The 21,910-nt window shown below is 45.4% G+C and overlaps 1 protein-coding gene across 1 annotated transcript in view; it reads right to left on the bottom strand.

Moving 5' to 3' along the window:
* Positions 1–16,453: 16,453 nt before the first annotated feature.
* Positions 16,454–21,910, bottom strand: part of PIM1 (Pim-1 proto-oncogene, serine/threonine kinase) — a 101,052-nt gene continuing 95,595 nt past the window's right edge. The window contains exons 2-7 of the mRNA XM_007939411.2: positions 19,695–20,073; positions 19,473–19,579; positions 19,319–19,369; positions 18,860–19,226; positions 17,178–17,354; positions 16,454–16,611 (exon numbers count right to left, since the gene is read on the bottom strand). Of these exons, the coding sequence (XP_007937602.2) occupies positions 16,454–16,611; positions 17,178–17,354; positions 18,860–19,226; positions 19,319–19,369; positions 19,473–19,579; positions 19,695–20,073 (1,239 nt within the window). The remainder of the gene's footprint in view (positions 16,612–17,177; positions 17,355–18,859; positions 19,227–19,318; positions 19,370–19,472; positions 19,580–19,694; positions 20,074–21,910) is intronic.

Raw genomic sequence — 21,910 nt, 5'->3', positions numbered from 1 at the left:
AAAAAAAAAAAATGCATTGACCCATGTCACTTTAGTTTTGTGTATTTCACTGTACATAAATTATATTTCAATAAAATGCATTGAAATTTTTTAATTAAAATAATTTTAAAATATTATTTTAAAAAATCAACAATATGGCAGACAATATTTCTACGAAAGAATTTGTATCTTCTGTAAGAATTTCCAGGTATATAGTAGAGCTGACAAGGGACAAGGTTGTAGTCACTTCTTGGCCACAGCCAGGTACACTGAGTGAGTGAGTAGTTGGACCTGTGGGCTCAGGACCATGGTCACAAAGGACATCAAACTCAGTTGGCACAACATACTACACAAAAACATTGTTCCACATTCTACTTTGGCAAGTAGTGACTAGGATCTAAAATGCTTGCAAACAGCCACCTACATGCAACGATGGGTCTCTCCTCATCCAGAGCAAAGAAGAATGAAGAAAACCAAAAATGTATGCAAACAATCAGTCCAAGGGACTGGTACCCCATGCGATCCTCAGTCTATATGTCTATCAGACCAGAAGAACTAGATGGTGCCCGGCTATCATTGTCAATAACTTGGAAGGGGATTTATGTAAGAGATCTTGGATAGAGTGGGAGAATAATGTGGAACAAAACTCAAAATCATAAAAAAAAAAGGGGGGGGACCAGGTTTGCTGGTCTGATAGAGCCTAGTGGAACTCCTGAGACGGTGGCCTCTAGCTGCCCTTCAGATCTGGAATTGAACCCACTCCTGTGGCCTCCAGCCAAACAAAAGATAGGCATACATTAGGTAGATACACTCCTTGGAGAAATCAATCATGGGAGAATAGAAGGGCAGTGCATGCACAGGGAGACAGCTTGAGGGCCAGGAGTGCATGGGAGGGAAAAATACAGGGAAGAGGTAACTATGGGGAGGAAGTGGAAGAGAGCTGTTGCATTGTGGGAAACTGCAGTCAATGTCATAAGACAAGGTGTATGTGAAATTCTGTATGGAAAATGAATATGCTCTGTAAACTTTCACCCAAATCACAATAAATTTTTTTTTAATAACAATAAAAGTATGCAATGGTAGGGAGAATTGGTGCACAATTTGAATGTAATCAATGTCACTGATTTGTGCATGTAGAAATTAGTAAGACAGTATATGTTTTGTTATATTTTTACCACAGTATTTCTTAAAAAGTATACATTGGGAGTTCATATGAAAAGAGTTCAAGCTGATCAATGGAAATGACTGTCCAGAAAAAGTAGGTTACATACTCACTGTTTAGACCATGTTTAGATCATGTCTGGGATCCTGAGGTAGATTTTGGGTACCCTGGTTGAAGAAGGCTAACTAGGACAGATTTTGTAGCAATCAGGATAGTAAAGGCAGTGGTGTTCTGGTAAATGTATATTAACTGGTTTCTCAGAAAGGAAAAAAAAACTTAATTTGTAGTGTTTGCAATTGTTGTTGTTCTTAAGTACTCTCAAGTCAGATCTGACTCATAGCGATCTTGTATATAACAGAATGAAACATTACCTGGTCCTGAATTATCCTCACAATAGTAGCTGTCACTGATTGAATTGTATCCCCCCAAAATTTGTGTGAACTTGGCTGAGCCATGATTCTCAGTGGTTTAGAAGTTATGTAATGATGTAATAATAGCAGGTATGTAATGATACCCTGTGATGTGATCTGATGTGATAAGCTGACCAAGTGTAAAAGGATTAGGATTAAGGGTGGGTTGCAATACCCTTAGTTCCATCATAGCTCTGACCCAATATAAAGGGAGTTTCCTTGGGTTATGGCCTATAACACCTTTTATCGTCCAAGAGATAAAAGGAGAGAGAAGGAAGCAGAGAAAGGGGACCGATTACTACCAAGAAAGAGGAGCCAGGAATAGAGCATATTCTTTGGACCCAGGGTCTCTGCACTAGAATCCTCATAAGAACAAGAGATAGAGAGGAAAAGTCTTTTCCTAGAGCTAGCACTCTGAACTCAGATTTCTAGCCTCCTAAACTGTAAGAGAATAAATTGCTGTTTGTTAAAGCTACCTATAGTATTTCTGTAATAGCCGCACTGGAGGACTAAGACAGTAGGTATGTTTGAATCCATCATTGCAGCCACTGTGTCAGTCCATCTCATTGAGGGTGTCCCTTTTTTCATTGACCCTCTATTTTATGAGCCCTGATGTCCCTCTCCAGCAATCAGTCCCTCCTAATGATGTGTCCAAAAATAAGTGAGAACATAGTATCTCTATCCTTGTTTCTAAAGAGCATTCTGTCTATATTTCTTCCAAGACTGATGTTTGCTAATTACTGTGGTGTACTCTACCATGACTACGAATATCATGTCAAGTGGTTCATACAACTCCTGAATATTTAACATTCAGCTTTCCCAAGTCAACTTGAGCCAGTTCCAGCCTACTACTGGAAACCAGGTCATGTATCAAATAATTGGAGGAACTTCAGACCCCTTTGTTACAAATGAAGGAACCTCTGGGGAACAAGTCAGGAATCCTTAACTATTGGAGGACTTGTCACATGGGCAAATGATCATATTTGTGTAGAATCAGAGAGTGGGGGTAGGACCAACAATGGGAAGGTAATAGAAAACAAGCTTCAACTTGAAACAAGGAAGAATTTTCTAATTATTTTGCAAGGGAAATGGAGTCAGCTAAGGCAGAATGCCTATGAACAGGGATATATTGGAGCCGATTCCTACATCTAAGTGACAGCTCAAGATGTCTATGAATCTACAATCCTTTATTTTGCCTGAGTTCTAGAATGGCCACAATGTTGTTTTCATAGCAGTTGTATAGTATTTCAGCCACCTCATGTGTTAACTCAGCATCTGAGGGCAGATCTGAGAACCAAGCCACCATTTGTATAATGTGGTTTCTATGGGAAAATGTGTTGAATTTCCCCAACTAATACACAAACTTTTGAAACGTGACCCTTTATAAGCAGAACTATCTGTTCTTGGGTTTACCAGTCCTTAAACATACTCATCTTTTAGGGCCTCTGTAAAACCAAGGACAGTAGATTGGTGGTATGTAAGGAAAGACCCAAAGTCTGAAAATAGATAAAGTCAGCATTCTGCCCTGCCATTTACTAGCTATGTGACCTTGATAAATTGTTTCCGAGTCTTGGTTTTCTATCTCAAAAAGGGAAATGATTATACACTTGTAGAGTGTCTGTGACATGCTAGGCACCCCATAAATGGTCATTCCCACAAAAGGGCATGTGCTGCATGACACCTTGTAAATAAAATTCTAGGGCAGGCAAAACTAATCTATAGTGACAAAGTAGATCAGTGGTTTCCTGAGGCCAGCAGGAGTGGGATGGGAAGATTGACTGCAAAGGGCCAAGGGAACTGTTGAGGATGGTGCAAATGGTCTATATCTTGATTGTAATAGGTTACCTAGGTGTGTACATTTGCCAAAACACATCAAACCATGGTCTTAAAGTAGGTGCTGTTTACTGTACATAAATTATCCCTCAATAAAGTTGTTGTTTGTTTTTTTGATGGTCATTCCCTTCCTTTCCCCATCAATGAAAGAAAATATCCCAGAGCCAAATAAACAAAAAACCAAACCCACTGTCATCGGGTTGATTCCAACTCATAGCGACCCCCGTTGAGTTTCTGAGGCAGTAAATCCTTACAGAAAGAAATTGCTTAATCTTCCTTCCATGGAGTGGCTGGTGGGTTTGAATCATCAACCTTCTGGTTAGTAGTCAAATGCCTTAGGCACTGTGTCGCCAGAGCTCCTTTCCAGAGCCAAACATATATATTAAATTATCCATATTACTGTATAATTTTCTCCATGCACAGTTGTAAACAAATGAGAATTGGTTTGATATCAAATCCTACTTTCTAACTGACTTGTATTATAAGACTGGAGAGATGTGTCATGAGGTGTGTGAATGTGCAGACACTGGGCAAAAGATACAATGAAAATACCACACTTTTTTTTTTTAAAATCACTGACTTAAATAGAAAAACAGTTTTTTTAATGATGAAATATTAAAAGCATGTCACAAACAAAATGATAGTGATGAGGGCTTAGGTGAATAGAGTGGCCTGAGGGAACTTTTTACTTTGGTCTGCTCAGAATATTTCCCCACACACATCCCTTCACTCCCTTCTAATACTAACTCCTCCTTTCCTCTACGGTAAGAGGGCCACACAGATGTCTTTTAAGGAATTTTCCTGGAATCTGTCCTACAACATTTCTGCTTGTATTCCATTGACCATAACTTTGTCATGTGTCTAGCTGCAAGGTAATACAGGAGATTACTCTTTATTCCTTTCTTTTAAAAATTATTTTATTTTCTGTTGTTGTTGAGAATATACACACCAAAAACACACCAATTCCAGTTTCTACGTGTACAATTCAGTGACATTGATTATATTCTTCAACTTATGCAACCATCTTACCCTCTTTTTCGGAGTTGTTCCTCCTCCATTAACATAAACTCACTACCTCCTAAGGTTCCTATCTAATCTTTCGAGTTGCTGTTGTCAATCTGCTCTCATATAGATAGTTCTTAAAACAGCATTATGCTCAAGGCAGATGTTTTTTCACTACTTGAGCTAAACTACTCCTTGATTTTAAGAACACTTCAGGGAATATTCTTGGTTCAAGTTTTAAAGATTATCTCAGGGCAGTGGTCTCAGGGGTTCAAGTAGTCTCCATGTCTCCAGAAAGTCTGAAATTCCATGAGAATTTGAGATCCTGCTCTACATTTCCCCCCTTTTGATCAGGATTCTTCTATGGCATCTGTGATCAAAATGTTCAGTAATAGTTGCCGGGCACCATCCAATCCTTCTGCAAAGGTGGGTGGTTGTTCATAGAGGCAATTAGCCACACATTCCATATCCTCCTTCAATTTCTAAGTCTCCTTCCTCTGTTGTCAGGGAAACACAGATCAATTGTTGTGCCTTGGACGGCCACCTGCAAGCTTACGACATCAAGCATACGCAGCAAGCTAGGAGGTAGGACAGAATACATTATTAGGCCAATTACTGGGATGTCCCATGAAACCGTGACTCTAAACATCCAAACCAAGGAACCAAATCCCTTGAGGTATTTGGTTGTACATAAGCAGACTCAGCAGGTATTCTTTTTTGTTGTTGTTGTTGTCACTGTAAACATATATATCACACTACTTTTGTCAATTCAACCTTTTTACAGGTATACAACTTACTGACAGGACAATAATCAGCTGTTCAACCCTACCCTTAATGAATGCAATTTTTCCATCACAATAAACTGAAATTCAGTACTCCATAATGGCGGTTCAAACCCACCAGACATTCCTCAGAAAGAAGACTGGGCAATCTACTTCTGTAAAAGATACTGCCTTGGAAACCCTATGAGTCACTATGAGTCGCGATTGACTTGACGGCAGTGAGTTTGTATTTATAAGCAACAAACTCCCCTTCCACTCCCTCTCACCCCTGGTAACCACTAACAAACTTTTGTCTGTATACATCTGGCTTTTCTTGTCTTTTATGTAAGTGAGGTCATATATTATTTGTCCTTTTATGATTGACTTATTTCACTCAGCATAATGTCTTCTAGCTCCATCCATATTGCAGCATATATCAAGATATCACTTCTCCTACTGGCTGAGTAGTATCCATTGTATTTATGTACTCTTTTTTTCTTAAGGAAGGCTACATCCACCCACTGCCATCAAGTCAATTCTGACTCAGAGTGACACTACAGGACAGAGTAGGACCACCCCATAGGGTTTCCAAGGCTGTAAATCTTTACGGAAGCAGACTGCCTCATTGTTCTCCCATGGAGCAGCTAGTGGGTTCAAACCGCCAACCTTTTAGGTAGAAGCCGAATGTGTTAACCACTGTACCACCAGAGCTCCTAAGGAAGGCCATATGACTAGCTAAAAATTAGAGGTTCTATTACCTCAGAATAAAGTCCTGGCAAGCTACTTCCAAAACATCAGCCATTGAAAACTCCATGGAGGAGAGTTACACCCTGACACACATTGAGTCACCATGAGTCAGAATTGGTTGGTATTACAAGGAAGAAAATAATGATGGATATTGGCACAGGCAATAATTATCTCTACTCAAAGCCCTATCTAGTAATAGAACATTTTATACACAGTGGTAGAAAAATGTAAATGACAAAAATTAATATTGTACATCCATATTATGACCATATCAAAATAATTAGCTTTATCCATAGTTCTTGTCATGAAAACTTTCAATAATACATTATTAAGTGTGTGTGTGTGTCGGGGGATAGATTATCCAAGATGTGATCTTCTTCATGTAAAATCTTTTATACATATATAAAATAAATTATAATATGTATGTGAGTGTGTAAAGTTTGAACATGCTAAAAGAAGTGTTTCTCTCTGTGGTGGTGGAATTACATCACATAACTTCAATTCACTTTCTTTTGATCATTATTTTTACTAAAAACATGTGTCATTTTTATAAGTAGAAAACAAAAGCATTTTCACACAGAAAATATGGGGGCATCTTTGGGATGCCTCTTTGGGAACTTCATGAATGGGACTGAGAGTGAGCTGTGACAAGAGGGAATTTGGGATAAAGAATGTCTCAGTCTTTTTTCCTCCAGACATACAAGTGATATTCAGTTACTGAGTTCCTGGGAGACACTGGGCCATAGTATCTAGGAAGCTGTTGGGTCCCCAGGTGAGGTGCTCAGAGAGAGGTCTGCATTGGAGTTACGGGTTCGTCAAGGAGAAGAGATGCTGTTTTGGTTACTCTGTGCTACTCTACCAGAAAATACCACAAATGGGTGGCTTTAACAAGCAGGAGTTTATTCTCTTACAGTTTTGGAGGCTAGAAGTCCAAGTTCCAAGTGCCAGGCTCTAGGGGCTGGGTGAAACCGCTCGATCTTGGGCTTCAGCTCTGCCTCTTACTCCCAGCCCACTGAAGCTAGAGGTGTCTCCTCCCAGGCAGCTGCTGGCTGCTGAGGCGAACAAGCCCAAGATTGACAAATAAAATGGCATAGTCCCGACACTACCAAATCACACGGCAGGCCATTGATTCAAGTCCATTAAGAATCCCAAGATCGGCAGCACATGGCAAGCTGCTGAATGAAGACTCAGCTGCATGCAGGGTCCAAGCATGCCAAAAAGCTGCAGACCATTCCTAAAGCTTCTCCTTATATACGGGAAGCAGACCACATCCCTAAGGCAGCTACTCAGCTGCTCATAGTAGATTCCACCATGGAGTTGATTACCAGTCTCATCATGGGGAATACTACATCCAGCTGCCCAGCCACTCAAAACCAGGCCCAGCCAAGTTGACACACAACCTTAATTACCACAGATGCTAAGGGAGAAAGCACAATCATGCAGCAACTGGGCTCAACACCTTCCGTGCCTCTTCAGACCACTGCCCTTCTTTCTCTTGCTCTGTGCTCCAGAGGCTGACCTATGTGAACTGTATCACCTGCGACTCCTGACTTCTGGTTTCCTGTTGTGTTCAGCCAATGGGAGGCACTGGTAGGTGATCAGAAACAAACAAAAAAAAACTCACTGCCGTCAAGTCAGATATGACTTATAGTGACCCCTCCTTGGGTTTCTGAGGCAGTATCACTATGGAAGTAGATTGCCTAACCTTCCTTCTGAGGAGTGGCTGATGGATTTGAACCGCCAACCTTCTGGTTAATAGTCAAATGAGAGGTCAAGATATTCATTTCTCTGGCTTCCTCCATGTGCAGTTACCACAGGCTGGCTGCTTCTCTCAAATAAAGGCCACAGCCTTCTCCACACCATGTGGGCATCTCCCAGTTCCAATCCCTGCTCTCTCTTCTGGGCCTTCAGATCTGAGACAGGTGGCACTCCCACTAACCTCAGGCTACAGTATTGACCTTGTGGTTCCCCAATACCCTGCTCTGTACCTTTGTAAATAGTTCTTTCTTATACTCTCCTCACATTACCCAATTTGAGTGTGACATCTGTTTCCTGCCAGGATCCTGACCAACACAGAGGACTTGGGCATGAGGAGAGGAGAGAATAACCAAGTTTAAAGGGCAAATAGAGGGAAGGGTAATGAGGGCTAAATGTCAGAGAAGATGAAGGCAAACCAGGGGTGATGAAACCAGGGGAGGTGTTTCAAGAAGGAGGGAGAGAATCATAGTATTATGGAGATTGCCGAGAGGTTGAATGAGGATGAGATCTCAAAGGTGCTTTGATCTGGGCCATCTGGTGGTAGAGGTGGTGAGAAAAAGGAAGAGAACTGGGTGGGTGGCTATGGGAGAAGGGAAAAGACAAGAGATGAAGAAAGGTGAGAGAAGGGAGTGGGGCAGGGGAGAGAATCAGGACAGAGGCAGGAAAAGGAGGCAGCCAGGTCCCAAAGTAGAGAAATATGGAATCTTTAGTCTGGGGAGGGTGAGCAGGTAGTAATGCCAAGAAATGAGTATGTATGCACAGGGGTACACACATATAACACACACACACATGCCCCAACTCATGTACTCACAAATATACATATACCACCATGCTTCACCCCTCACACCACACACACTGAAGATACACATATAGACACACACAAACCACTGCACCACACCATCACCTCCACACACCACACATACCACACATATACCTCACATCATCCCATACCACACACACTATGTATACCACACCCATACCCACCACACCACATATACAATAGTCACTGCCACATCTACAGATGTCTCTGGGAACCCATGCAACATTGCATCTTTGCATTTCTGTGATGCATATCTATTTTGAACCCTGGAGGAACAGATGAGAAAAGCCTTGGTTCTGTCTAACATCTGCATAAAAGAGGAGTTCCCAGTGTTTCCAGCATGGGGTATGGTGTATAGAGGGGCCCTATGGATAAGTCTGAAATGGCTCCATGGTCACTACCTGCTGGCTCTCATTCTGGAGTATTGGGCAAGCGGCTATACTTTTCTGAGTGTGCTGACCTCCTAAGCAATTTGGGTGACCCAGGGGATGTCTCAAGACTAGCTTCCACCAGCCACAACCCAAATGCCTGTTCACCTTGGAGCAATCAATCGTGGGAGAACAGAAGGGCAGTATTTGCACAGGGAGACAGCTAAGGGGGGGCTGTGCATAGGAGGGAAGGACACAGGGAACAGGTAACTATAAGGAGGAAGTGGGAAGAGAGCTGTTACATAGTGGGGAATTGCAGTCACAGGCATGAAACAATGTGTATGAACTGCTGTATGGAAAATGAATTTGCTCTGTAAACTTTCACCCAAATCACAATTAAAAAAAAAAAAAAAGCTTGTTCATAAGATGAAATACTCTAGAGTAAAAATGAACTACAACCACATGCTACAACATGCATGAATATAACAGCATTGAGTGAAATGAGTGAGTTCCAGATCATGACATACATGTGTGACACTGTTTTTATAAAGTTCAAGAGCAGCTAAAACTTAACACTACACAATTTAGGGGTACATGTATATAAAATAAAACCTTTTTTCTTTTAAGTAACAGAATGCTAAACACAAAATTCAAGAGAGTGGTTTATATCTGCAGGTAGGCAGAGAATGAACTAAGAGATGGAAGACATTGCTCATGTTCTGGTTCTTGAGTTGGGTGGTAGATTCACACCCCCAATATAATAATATTAAAATATAATAAAATAAAAGCAGGCCATGCTTGGACCATGATGAGACTATATCATGAACCAAAGATTATGATTAATCCAATTCTGTGCATTGAATGTCCTGTTACAATAAATTAAAGTAATTAAGTCTGTCCCCTCAGCTTGACCATAGTTCTGCTTATTTTTGCACTTCCTCCCACAGTGATGCTGAAGGGTCATTGCAACCTTGCTCTTGGCAATCGGGGTTAGTAGCGCAAGGCTGGGCAGGAAATGAACTGGGGGATGAAGCCATATCTGCTTTAACACTGTTTTCGATAGGTCCTTTGTGGTGAGGTTTCCAAGAACCAGCAGAGCAGTTGAAGGAGCTGAGCAATATTTACAAGAAATGTGCCCTGGCCCCACCCCTACTCCCCCCTTGTCCCCTTTCTTTACCAACCCCCCACAACCCTTCCTTCCCACTCAGGCCCAAGGGAAGGGCTGCTCACAGAAGCCCAACAGTAAATAGTTCCACAGAACAGATCCATTTACTGGACTCTCTTTGGAGTCTGAGGAACAACTGCTGGGGACCTCCAGATCCTTGGCTCTGAAGGGACCCAGCAATGACTAATCCACAAAATGCTTATCAGGTGGTGGTACAGCAGAGTCAGGAGCTCTGTGGTACAGTGGTTAAGCACTGGGATGCTAACTGAAAGGACGGCAATTCAAAACCATCCAGTGGCTCCACGGAAGAAAAGATCTGGTGACCTCTTCCTATAAAGGTTACAGCCTGGGAAACACTAAGGAGCAGTTCTGTTCTTCCCTATAGGATCTCTATGAATAGGACTCAAGAGTCAACACACAACACCATGACAGAGTAGTAAGGACCATTGACTGTCACTTCTTTTTTTCTTTGGACTGCCAGTTCTTAAGTGTGTGACCTTTGACAAGATACTAAACTGCATGATATCTCAGTTTCCCCATGTGTAAAATGGGGATAAATAATAGCACCTATCTCACAGAGAGTTGTAAGGAGAGCCGGTGGCACAGTGGTTAAAGCACTTGACTGCACCCACAGGTTGGCGATTTCTAACCCACAAACTTCTCCACAGGAAAAAAATGTAGCAGTCTGTTTCTATAACAATTTATAGCCTTCAGCCTTGGAAACCCTATAGGGGAGTTCTACTCTGTCCTACAGGGTTACTATGAGTCAGAATTGATTCGAGGGCAGTGGGTTTTTTCTCATAGAGAGTTGTGAGTTTTAATAAGTTAATACATACAAAACATGCAGACCAGTGCTGGGAGCACAGCAGTACTGAATGAGTGTTAGTTATCATCCCTGAGGACCTACTACATGCCTGACACTGGGCTAAGTGTTGTTAAAGATGGAGGTGAGTGAATGAGGCCCTGGTCTAGTGCGGGGATTTGCAAACATTTTCTGAAAAGAGCCAGATCATAAATACTTTTGGCTTTGCCAGTCATACAATCTCTGTCACAACTACTCAAATAAGCCATTGCAGCATGAAAGCAGCCATAGACAATATATAAATGAATGAGCATGGCTATGTTCCAGATAAACTTTACATATGGGCACTGATATTTGAATTTCATACAATTTTCACATGTCTGGAATATTATTCTTCATTTGTTCTTGTTTTCAACCATTTCAAAAGTAAAACCCATAATTTTTTTTCCATGTAAAATCCACTTTTAGCTCACAGGCCATACAAAAACAGGTACCAACATAGTCACAGGGGACATCAAGCTTAATTGGTATAACATACTACACAAAACATTGTTCCACCTCCTACTTTGGTGAGTAGCGACTGGAATCTTAAAAGCTTGCAAGCAGCCATCTAGATGCAACGATGGGTCTCTCCTTGTCCAGAGCAAAGAAGAATGAAGATATCCAAAGATTCAGGGAAAGAATTAGTCCATGTGACTGGTACATCATGCGATCCACAACCTATACGACTATGAGACCAGAAGAACCAGACGGTGCCTGGCTGCCAATGTCAGCCACTCAGAGGAGACCCGGATAGAGAAGGAGAACAATGTGGGACAAAACTCAATCATTTGGAAAAAAAAGGGAGGGGGGGACCAGGTTTGTTGGTCCGATAGAGCCTGATGGAACCACTGAGATTATGGCCCCTAGCTGCCCTTCAGGTCTGGATTTGAATCCACACCTGTTGCTTCCAGCCAAGCAAAAGACAGGCATAAGAGTTGAACATTTACTTGAGGTAAATACACTCCTTTGAGAGAACAATCATGGGAGAAGGAAGGGCTGTTTAGGCACAGAGAGATAGCTCAGAGGACAGGGATACATGGAGGGATGGACATAGGGAGGGGGTGACAGTCAGGAGGAAGTGGGAGGGGAGCTGTTGCATTGTGGTGAATTGTGGTCAATAACATGAGACAAAGTGTATGTGAACTGCTGTATGGAAAGTGAATTTGCTCTGTAAATTTTCACCCAAATCACAATAAAGAAAAATAAAATACAATAAAATAATTAATTAATTAAAAAATGAATTATGGGGGGGAGGGAAACCAGATACCAAAGACAAGTGGCCCCTATTTGGTCTGTTTGCTGCCCTGGGTATCATTCAAAACTCACTGCCATCGAGTTGGTTCCAACTCATAGTGACCACCCCCATTGGGTTTCCCAGACAGCAAATCTTTATGGAGGTAAATTGCCCCAGCAGCTGGTGGGTTTGAACCGTCAGCCTCCTGGTTAGCAGTCAAATACTTTAGGCACTGTGCCACCCTGGGTCTGGTGAGAAGAAAGAAAAAAAAATTAGCCCCTGTGGATTTCTCTGCTACATCTGGAAGTTCAGTGCCTCACTTTAGGGATCAACAAACCAAGGCTCATTCTTCAAAGTCCAGTTGAAATGCTGCCTCGTCTTTGAAGACTTCCAAGTCATCTCATCCAAGGGCAATAATAACTCCATCTGCTGTCTCCTACATAATAAGCGAATATATGTCCATTACTATTAAAATTTATTATGAAATATTTAAGACTAACCAAAAGCTATAAAGAATACAAACAGTTTAATCCTCCCCGTGTGGCGTATGAAATGAAGCCTTGCCAAAATAGTGAAGGGAGTTATGCAGATTAAAAAAAAAAGAAAGAAAAGAAAACCACAATACCATTGCCATTGAGTTGATTATGACTCATGGCCCATGTGTTACAGAGTAGAACTGAGCTCCATACTGTTCTTGGCTGTAATCCTTTATGGAAGCAGATTGTCAGACCTTTCTTCCATGATGCTGCTGAGGGGATTCAAACTGCCAACCTTTCGGTTAGTAGCTGAGTACAATCCATTTGTGCTACCCAAGGGCTTTCCTGTGCAGATACTTTTTCCCCAAATCACAACCTCCTTTCCCTTCCCACTGTCCTTACTGTGGAAATGTATTGTTGCCCTCATACATAGGTATGAGTCAGTGAGAGCAAAGAGTGTTTGTAGGTACAGATGTAATCTTAACAGCCCTATCAAGGAGTATCCCTATTTAGTGATTAGTCTCATAGAGTATAACTTGTCCAAGACATCTACATAAGTGATGGGGGTGGAATCAAAGCCCAATGCTGACTGCCAAGTTGATGCTCCCCTTTGTTCTCCATATTTCCATGACCCTGGAACCAACCCCCAAATGCCCTAATATCCAACTTCCTTTCCACATTAGATTTTCCACTGCTCATGAGAAGAGATTAAATGTAATCTTTTCACTTTCCCCGTATACTCCCTAATACCTTGCACCCAATCAAAGCACAATATGCATTTCTTCAGAGGCACCATAACAGTCATCATCCTAGCTGCCTTAATGTTATTATTGTTATGTGCCATCGAGTTGGACCCGACTCATAGCGACCCCTCCTTGGGTTTCTGAGGCGCTATCACTACAGAAGTAGATTGCCCAGCCTTCCTTCCGAGGAGTGGCTGGTGAGTTTGAACTGCCAGCCTTCTGGTTAGCAGTCAAATGCCTTAGGCACTATGCCACCAGAGCTCCCAGCAGTCTCAATAGAGGATGGGAAAACTGCCAGAAACACTTCAAGAATGGGGCTTGCCGGATTTCCTTAGAAATTTGGAGCAACTTTTAGTTGTTCAAGTGTCAACTTTACTGGAAAGGATGAAGCATGCAATCCTCAGACTCCCAAGAGGTTGGCGGGGTGGGGAGCAGGGGTAACAAAAGGGTACACAGAGCAAAGGGGAACCTTTGGAAATCAGCCACACAGAACCAAGAAATCCTTCCTTCCTTCCCTGCAGCCACATGACGAGCTGGCTGAGCTGGGTGTGGGATCTAGTCTAAGCTGAAGAGTAGACAAACACTAGAACCTAATGAGAAAATAAGGCGTACTGTGGCCTAGACCCTCCAGCAGCCCACCAAGAATACACGTGGGCCAGCATCCAAAGGGTGTGCGTGCACCGAGGAAGGGAAGGGAGCAAAATGACTTACAAGGATGGAGGAGTGTTAGAAATAGATGAGCATTTACTAATACTTAATACAAGAACTGACAGCAGCACACCCTCCTGTGTGCTCTCAGCCTGTTGGGACATACTCAGGCCATACGTACTGAGTGGATTTATGGGTTCCAGCTTCCAATTTAAACCAACTTGCACAAAATGGAAAAGGGCTTAAGCAGATAGCTGTAAAGAAACAGCACTGAAAATACTAATTATTGAAGCACAAGCAATCAAAAACTGGCAAGGTTAACATTTCACCTACTCTTGGTACAATCCCACTGTCAAGCACATCAGAGGGGCATATCCTGGCTGTTAAGTCAAAACTTGCATTTCCATCGATCCACTATTAATGATGAATCCTCACATGAAGGTAAAGGTAATTTGATTCAAGAGCTGAAAATACCAGGTATATACCATGTATATGGAGAATACACACTCAAAATGTTTTACTAGTGGAAAAGATAAGAAGCTTCAACTGTCAAATAGGGGTATTACTTCCCCAAATCACAACCTCCTTCCCTTTCCCACTATCCTAACTATGCAAATGTACTGTTGCCCTGTCCCTATCATAGGTATGAATCAGCAAGCAGCAAAGACTGTTTGTAGGTACAAGTGCAATCCTAATAGCGCTATCAAGGAGTATCCTGTAATAGACATATACAAGGTTATCTCTAGAACAGCCTTATCCAACAGATCTTTGTGATAGAAATGTCCTGTATCTGCAATGTCCAATAACCCACAAGGAGCTGTGGAACACTAGAAATGTGGCTAATGCAACTTGGAATAACCCCATGTGCTCTATTAGTACAACTCTAGAATTTGGTCAGGAAATAAGCTTGTTATTTCTTTGGGCCCCTCATGCCAATCTTGGTCCACACAATTATCAACTATTCCTTGGCCATATAATATAATCATTTCAGAAAGGCAACTCTCCCTAAGTTCCTGTTGAAGGAAAGCAGATTTGAGTTGAAGGTTCCCCTTCTCGTACAGGACACTGGCACTTACCAGGCACTCAATAAATGCACATTTCAGCATGTCTCTGCATGGACAACACTTAGAAGCCACAAGTTAAGACAAAAGATTTTTATTCAAAAAACGCCAAGTATAAAAAAAAAAAAATAAGATCTCTTTTATTCCCCTGTACAGTATTTCACTCAGATAAAACCAGCAGGCTACATGCTGCTCAAAACAGCCCCAGAGAGGATCCGGAAGGCACACCATCCAGAACTGCTTTTCATAAATCTATCCTATATACACAAGTCAGCAACGCCCCCTCCCCGTCACCCACAGAACCCAGACCCACTTGGGTGAGTGGGCAAGGGGGCCCCACGGCAGTCAGGGAGCTGCAGCAGCTGTTCCGCCTGAGTCCCGTCACCCCATGAACAGAGGCAAGCGTCGCAGCCAACCCCAAAAGGTCCCCTAGTCAGAACAGGAAAGGAGGAAAGAAAACAAGGGCAGCAGCCGTGGAAGCTCGGAGCAGGGGAAAGGAACCAAATAAATAAATAAATAAATACATAACATTGACCTCCAGGTTAGAACGCGCATCTTTCCAAAAAGAAAAAGAAAAAAAAATGTAAAATAACTTAAAGGCAAAATTAAAAAAAAATTAGATCAACTACAATCCTTTGTACACTACCATGCCAACTGTACACACATTTACAGTTTTTCTGTTGATTTGCATTGTTTGTGCATTTGTGTGTGTGTGCGTGTGTGTGTATGTGTGTGAGGTCTTGGCTTTGAAATAGTTAAGTAAAAAACCAAAAAGGAAGACCAGTTCACTAAAGTTTTACTAAAGGAGGCAGAAAAAAGGGCAGGTGGCTCAGCATTTTGGCCCTGTAGCCTCTTCCATGGCACCTTTCATATGAAGGATAGGGGAGAGGAGGGTGGGGGAGAAAAATAGGGAACCAAACCCAGGCAGATTTTTGGAGAAGCAGCAGGTAAAAGAGGCAAGTTCAAGTATTTCTCCCAGCACAGCCGGAGTCCCCACAGAAGGCACTCAGAAGAGTCGGAAGAGGTGACAGGGACTTAAAATGGTGCTAGTCCTACATCCCATCCCAACCTATATCCCCCCTACCCGACCTGTCACGGCATTCAGCAGAACTCTGATGAAGGGAACAGTTCCATGGCAGGGTGCTCACCCATCCCCCCACCCCCCACCCCCGGGATTTTGCAGAAGTCCAGTGATGCTGGACACCTATGAGGAGAGAGCATCTATGGGAGAGGCCTAGGACACCTGGAGTGGAGTCTCTTCCCCCCTCATTGGGAGGCAACCTCCAGGGGCCTGGGGTCTGGAATGAGTTATAAATGTTGTTCCTGTTATCAAGCACTGTCCTGCTTGGTGAGAAGTGTCACTGGTACTTGGGAAGCTGGAGATGGAAGCTCCCTCTCCCTCAAGCTTCTGACAGGGAGGGGAGGACCTGTCAGAAAGGCTGTTATTTGTTGGGCTCTGGTGACAGGCTGTGGAGATGGATCTCAGCAGTTTCCTGGGGCAGGAGGACATCTTGCATCCACGGGTGGTTCTGAATTTCTTCGAAGGATGGCCGATCTGATGGTCTCAGAGCCAAGCACCATTTAATGAGATGCTGACACTCTGCAGAAAGCAGGATAAACAGAGGTTATGAATGACTCAACTTGTTTTTAAAATGCAAAGGCCTTCCCAATGTGCTTCCCAGGGCCTCGCAAGTCTGGGGTCCAAAGCAAGCCATGCTCTCTCTAGAATGCTAGCTGTGTGCTAAGTACTCTCATACCTGGATCTTCCAGCCTGCTCTCAGCTTAAAAAAAAAAAAAAAACAAAACAGCTCCCCTCTTAAACCTGTGGTTTTCAAACATCAATAGCTGGGGCCTTTCCCACGACGCCCACTTGCCAACAATAGGAAGGATGATGACAATGGATTTTGATGAGACACCACTGAGCATGATGATGTGATTCAATTCACCTACAACTTACAAGCATGAACACCACCCACAATGAGGTCACTGGAACCACAATATTTAGAGAGCTGCTGCCCTAAGGAAGAAAGCTAAAAAGAGCCCTCAACTTTTCACACCCTGGAAAAACAGCCAGGAGTTGAAAGATCAAGTAGATCTTTAGGCACAGTATGCCCAGTGAAGCTCTCCTAAATTCACCCCCCACCCCAGGAGGTTCCCAGAAGTTACCTGAAGAGACCCTCTGCCTGAAGAAAACTTGGCCCCTGATGATCTCTTCATCATGCTCAAAGGGAATATCTCCACAGACCATGTCGTACAGCAGGATCCCCAGGGACCAGACGGCCGCCGACCTGCCATGGTAGCGATGGTAGCGGATCCACTCTGGAGGACTATACACTCGGGTCCCTGTGAGCCAGAACATACTTTTAGCAAAAACAAACACAAAGCAACTAGGTGGTATGGTGAGTAATTTTTTAAAAAAGCACTCACTCCTCTCCTTTTTCCTCAGGAACTGGGTGAACCCCATTCCTCACCCCACCCCACCCCTGGACTAAAAGAAGAATAGATGAGTGGTTTATGGCATCTCTCCAACCCAAAGCATTACCCACCTCTCTACCAGACCAAACCATAAACCGAAATGCTTTACAAACTGCTCCAAGACATAGAGCTGGCAGCAGGTCCAAACCTGGGGCCTGCATGTGGTAAGACCATTCACAAGGGATGAATGGATGAGTGTCTGCACCATCAAGGCAAGTATGCCAGACTATCCTCAAACTGCACTGTTGCCCAGGATCCAGGGTGAGATTCACATCTCATATTCTGTCCAAGCAAGGACACTTGCATAACATCAAAAGTCAGGGTGCCCTTTGAGCGGCCTTCCTCCCCACCCTCTGCGTGCAGGGGCAGACAACCACACCCTTTCCTCCCCAGACTGGGAAGGTAGACAAGAGCTGCAGGGCTGGTTTCTGACCACGTGATTCCTGTTTACAAACTTTGGGTTGTAAAAAAAAAAAAAAAGTTGCCAACCCTCTGGTGCTCACTAGGGGGCAGCAAAGACTCGATGGAAAAAAAAAAAAAAAAAACATGGGAGGACCCGGCCAGCCATTAACTGTTAAATACAAAAAATGCAGCCCAACCCAGCGTCCTCCAAGGGCAAATAAACACAAACCACAAGCCCGAGTCACAAGTTTTGAAAGGCTGTCGTTTGTTAGGTTAAGCTGCTCGGATGATGACCCACCCTCCTCTGCTTTGATCTCAAGATCCTCATTCCTTCTTTTCTGAAAGAACCCGCACCAAGCCCCTCCCTAGGGTAGGTTTTCATCCTCTCTGAGGAGACACCCAACTAATTTTCAAACCAACAACAGATCTTATTTCACAACATTCCTAACTCCATCACCCGTCGACACCAAAGTGGGGGGGGAATACAGCAACAAAATGAATTAAGTTAAAACTACTGTTTCTATCCCTTATCCTTTCCTGGATCAAAGGGGAAAAACTGCAGCTCTAAAAACTCCCTTACAGAAACTCCCTCATAAAACAAAACAAAAATTACAAAGGCGGCATCAATTTTCATCTCTCCCGCTCTCCCCTCCCATCCTTTTACTGGCGGGGAAAGTGGGTCAGACTTCAAAAATCTGGGCTACAGCCGGTTGCCCGTAACCTCTTATTCATCGGGAACGCTTGGCACTCACTGAATTTCACATAAAAAAAATAAGATCATGCCAGAAATATTACAGGTTCAGTTAGTTTGAAATCCCCTTACTACGCTGGGAAGCGCTCCCTCGCCCCACCCCTCCCAGCAGCGAGCCAGACGGCCCGATGACCTTTACAAAAGGCCGGAGAAGGAGACTGGCCGAGGCCTCCAGGCTGGGCCGAGTCACCTGGGCAGTTCCCTCCCGGGCCTGGCTCACCATCGAAGTCCGTGTAGACAGTGTCCTTGAGCAGCGCCCCAGACCCGAAGTCGATGAGCTTGAGCTCGCCGCGACTGAGGTCGATGAGGATGTTCTCGTCCTTGATGTCGCGGTGGAGCACCCCGCAGTTGTGGCAGTGCCGCACGGCCTCCAGCACCTGCCAGAAGAAGCTGCGGGCCAGCTCCTCCTGCAGGGCCCCCCTTTCCGTGATAAAGTCGAAAAGATCTTGCACCGGATCGGGCCTCTCCAGGATCAGGACGAAACTGTCGGGCCTCTCGAACCAGTCCAGGAGTCTAATGACGCCGGAGAAGCCCGAGCTCACCTTCTTCAACAAGACCACTTCCATGGGCACTCGGGTGCCATTGGGCTGCAAGGGCGAGGGGGCCGCGTTAGGGCGGGAGAAGAGGGGCGCCCCCTTCCCCTGCCCTCACGGGGGGTCGCTTCCTCCAGGACACTTACCAGCTCTCCCCAGTCGGAAATCCGGTCCTTTTCCACGTGCTTGATGGCCACCTGAAAGCCCAGAGAGACCCTGTTAGGTGCCTGGCCCGGGTCAAAGCAGACCGTGCGCCCCCCGGCCGCAGCGCGCCCTCCCCACTGCGGGGCGCCCACTCACCGGCAAGTTGTCCGCGACGCGGATGCCTGAGTAGACAGAGCCGAAGCCTCCGCTGCCCAATAGCGGGCCCACCTGATACTGCGACTCCAGGGGCTCCTTCTCCTTGCCTAGGAGAGGAAGAGGCACGGGGGACTCAGTGCCTGCCCGCGTACCCCAAACACCCTACCTTGGGGGTTCAGCCACCCCCCTACACACATCCCCGAGCCAGGGGGGGGCGCTCACCCGGCGCCAGCTTGGTGGCGTGCAGGTCGTTGCAGGGCGCGGCGCGCAGGTGGGCAAGCGAGTTGATTTTGGACAAGAGCATCCCAACCTCCAGGGCGTCGGCGTAGGGTCGGTGCCTGGAGAAGCTGCAGCTGGAGCTGGAGCTGGGGCTGCAGCTAGGGTTGCGCCGGTGGCTGCGCCTATGGCTGGGGCTAGGGCCGCGACTGCGGGTGGTGGTGCGGCTGCGGCTGCGGCTGCGGCTGAAGCTGAAGGCCGAGGACCAGTCGGAGGACGACTGGGGGCGCTGCCGGAGCTGGCAGCGGGCGGGCTTGCCAGCCGGGTCAGGCTGTGCCGAGGGCGGCTGGGTGGGCGGCTCGTGGGGCTTGTGCGGCAGCGGGCTCTGCGACGCGGGACAGGGGATTCGTGGCAGCTGCTGCTGCTGGAGCTCCTACTGTCGGTCCCGCCGCCGCCGCCGAGCCCTCTCGGCCCTCCTCTGCCACCGCGGCTGCTGCAGCAGACGCCGGGCTCGCCCAGCCGCCAGGAGTAAAGGGGCGGAGCGCGCGGGCGGGAGGGGAGGGCGAGCGGGCGGGCGGGGATGGGGCGGGGCCTCTCCCGGAGGCCGAGGCGGGGAGCCGGGCTGCCGGGCCCGCGGAGGGAGGAGAAGGGGTGGGGAAGCGGCTGGACGGGGTGACTCCCCTCTCCCTCCGCCCCGCGCGCTCTGTCTCCGCGCCCCGGCCCCGCCCCCGCCGGCGGGGCTCCAGCCAACCAGAGGCCGGCTTATTTGCATAACACGGCGCACTCCGCCTGGCTCTCGCGGTCAGAATGATCTCTACGCCGCCACGACGTGGCGGGAAGGAAAAGGCGCCAAAATGGAGGGGGAGGGGCGCGGGGCGTGAAGGGAGGCGGGAGCTGGGTGCCGGGCCGCGGGGGAGGAAGGATGGGGAGGGGCGTATCGATTCAAACCCAAACAATAACAAAGCCATCAAAGGCCGCCCGAGGCCGCCTTTGCCGCTCTTGGTTTCTCGGAGGTTTTTGGGTCAAGGGCTCGAGCTCGAGCATAACAAGTTGCGCGGAGACGACGGGCGTTGGTGTGTCAGGCTGGGAGGCCGGGTGGCCGGCGCGCTGGGGTGTGAGGGACTGTGTGTGGGGATGCCGACGAGGGTGGTCTTTCTGTGTGACTCAGACCCGAGACCTCCAAGTCTGGTTGGGCGGGTTGACGAAGCGCTGTGGCTCGGGTTGAGTCCTTGGGGGTTTGTGTGTGTTGAGGGGCGCGTAGGGAGCGAAGGAGCTGCAAGATCGTGAGTCACGGCCGTTTCATGAAGGGAGTGGGGGTGTCAGGCCTGGAATAAAACTGGAGGAGAACTCCGCTTCTTCGGGAGAGGGTTACAGATCTCAGTTGTTAAATGACAGCCCAAAATTCTCGAACAGATTTCTATTTTTAAAATGCATGAAGGTACCAATGGATCCTGATTCCTAAGAAGTGATGTGTGTGGAAGTGCCCCGTAAATAGGAAAGCACGAAACAAATGTTAGTATTATGATGCCAGATGCTGTCACAGCCCCATCTGTGAAGGCGGGAGGGAGAGGAAAATTCCTGATCTGAACGAGGGTGGGAGGGTGATTTAATCGGCGTTTTTGCGTTGTATTCACCTTTTTCATCAGTCTATTATTACCAGTGAAGCAATACCAGCAATTATTAGCTGACCCAATCTTTTTGTCTCAAAGGAAACCCCCTTTTCTCTCCCTGTATGAAAATAACGCGGAAAACTGGCCAATTCGACTTTCATCCTTTGTCCTTTTTAACTTCATGTAGAGTTGATAACGACGTGTGAAATGAGTTAATTAAAATTCTATGTAATCCATAAATTGAATTGTCTTGGCCTAAATCATTGAAAGCTAACTACATTCCATTTTAATTTTTTCAACTTCCTTCCATTTAAAGGGAAAATGAGTGTGTCTGAGGATCTGTATAGCTACAGTCATTAATGAATTTAAATGTTTCATTAAAAGTTTTCTGCAGTGCTTGTTTATAAAGAATAAACAGTGAATTTCATGAATGTATCTTATTAAATATTACATATTTTCCTTTTGTCTGAATACTGTGGCCCAACTCATTCATTTTTAATGACTAGAAGAAAACCCAAGGGAACAAGAATTATTTCCTTTTTACAGACAGGAAAATGAAACCTAAGTAGGATGACACAGGGTCATAAAACAGCTAAGGGAAGAGCAGAAATG

This window comes from Orycteropus afer, unplaced genomic scaffold, assembly GCF_000298275.1.
Source record: "Orycteropus afer afer isolate SDZICR_OR568_19922 unplaced genomic scaffold, OryAfe1.0 scaffold00059, whole genome shotgun sequence".
In the NCBI taxonomy this organism is placed as follows: domain Eukaryota; kingdom Metazoa; phylum Chordata; class Mammalia; order Tubulidentata; family Orycteropodidae; genus Orycteropus; species Orycteropus afer.
This window is presented reverse-complemented; position numbering and strand designations above follow the sequence as displayed.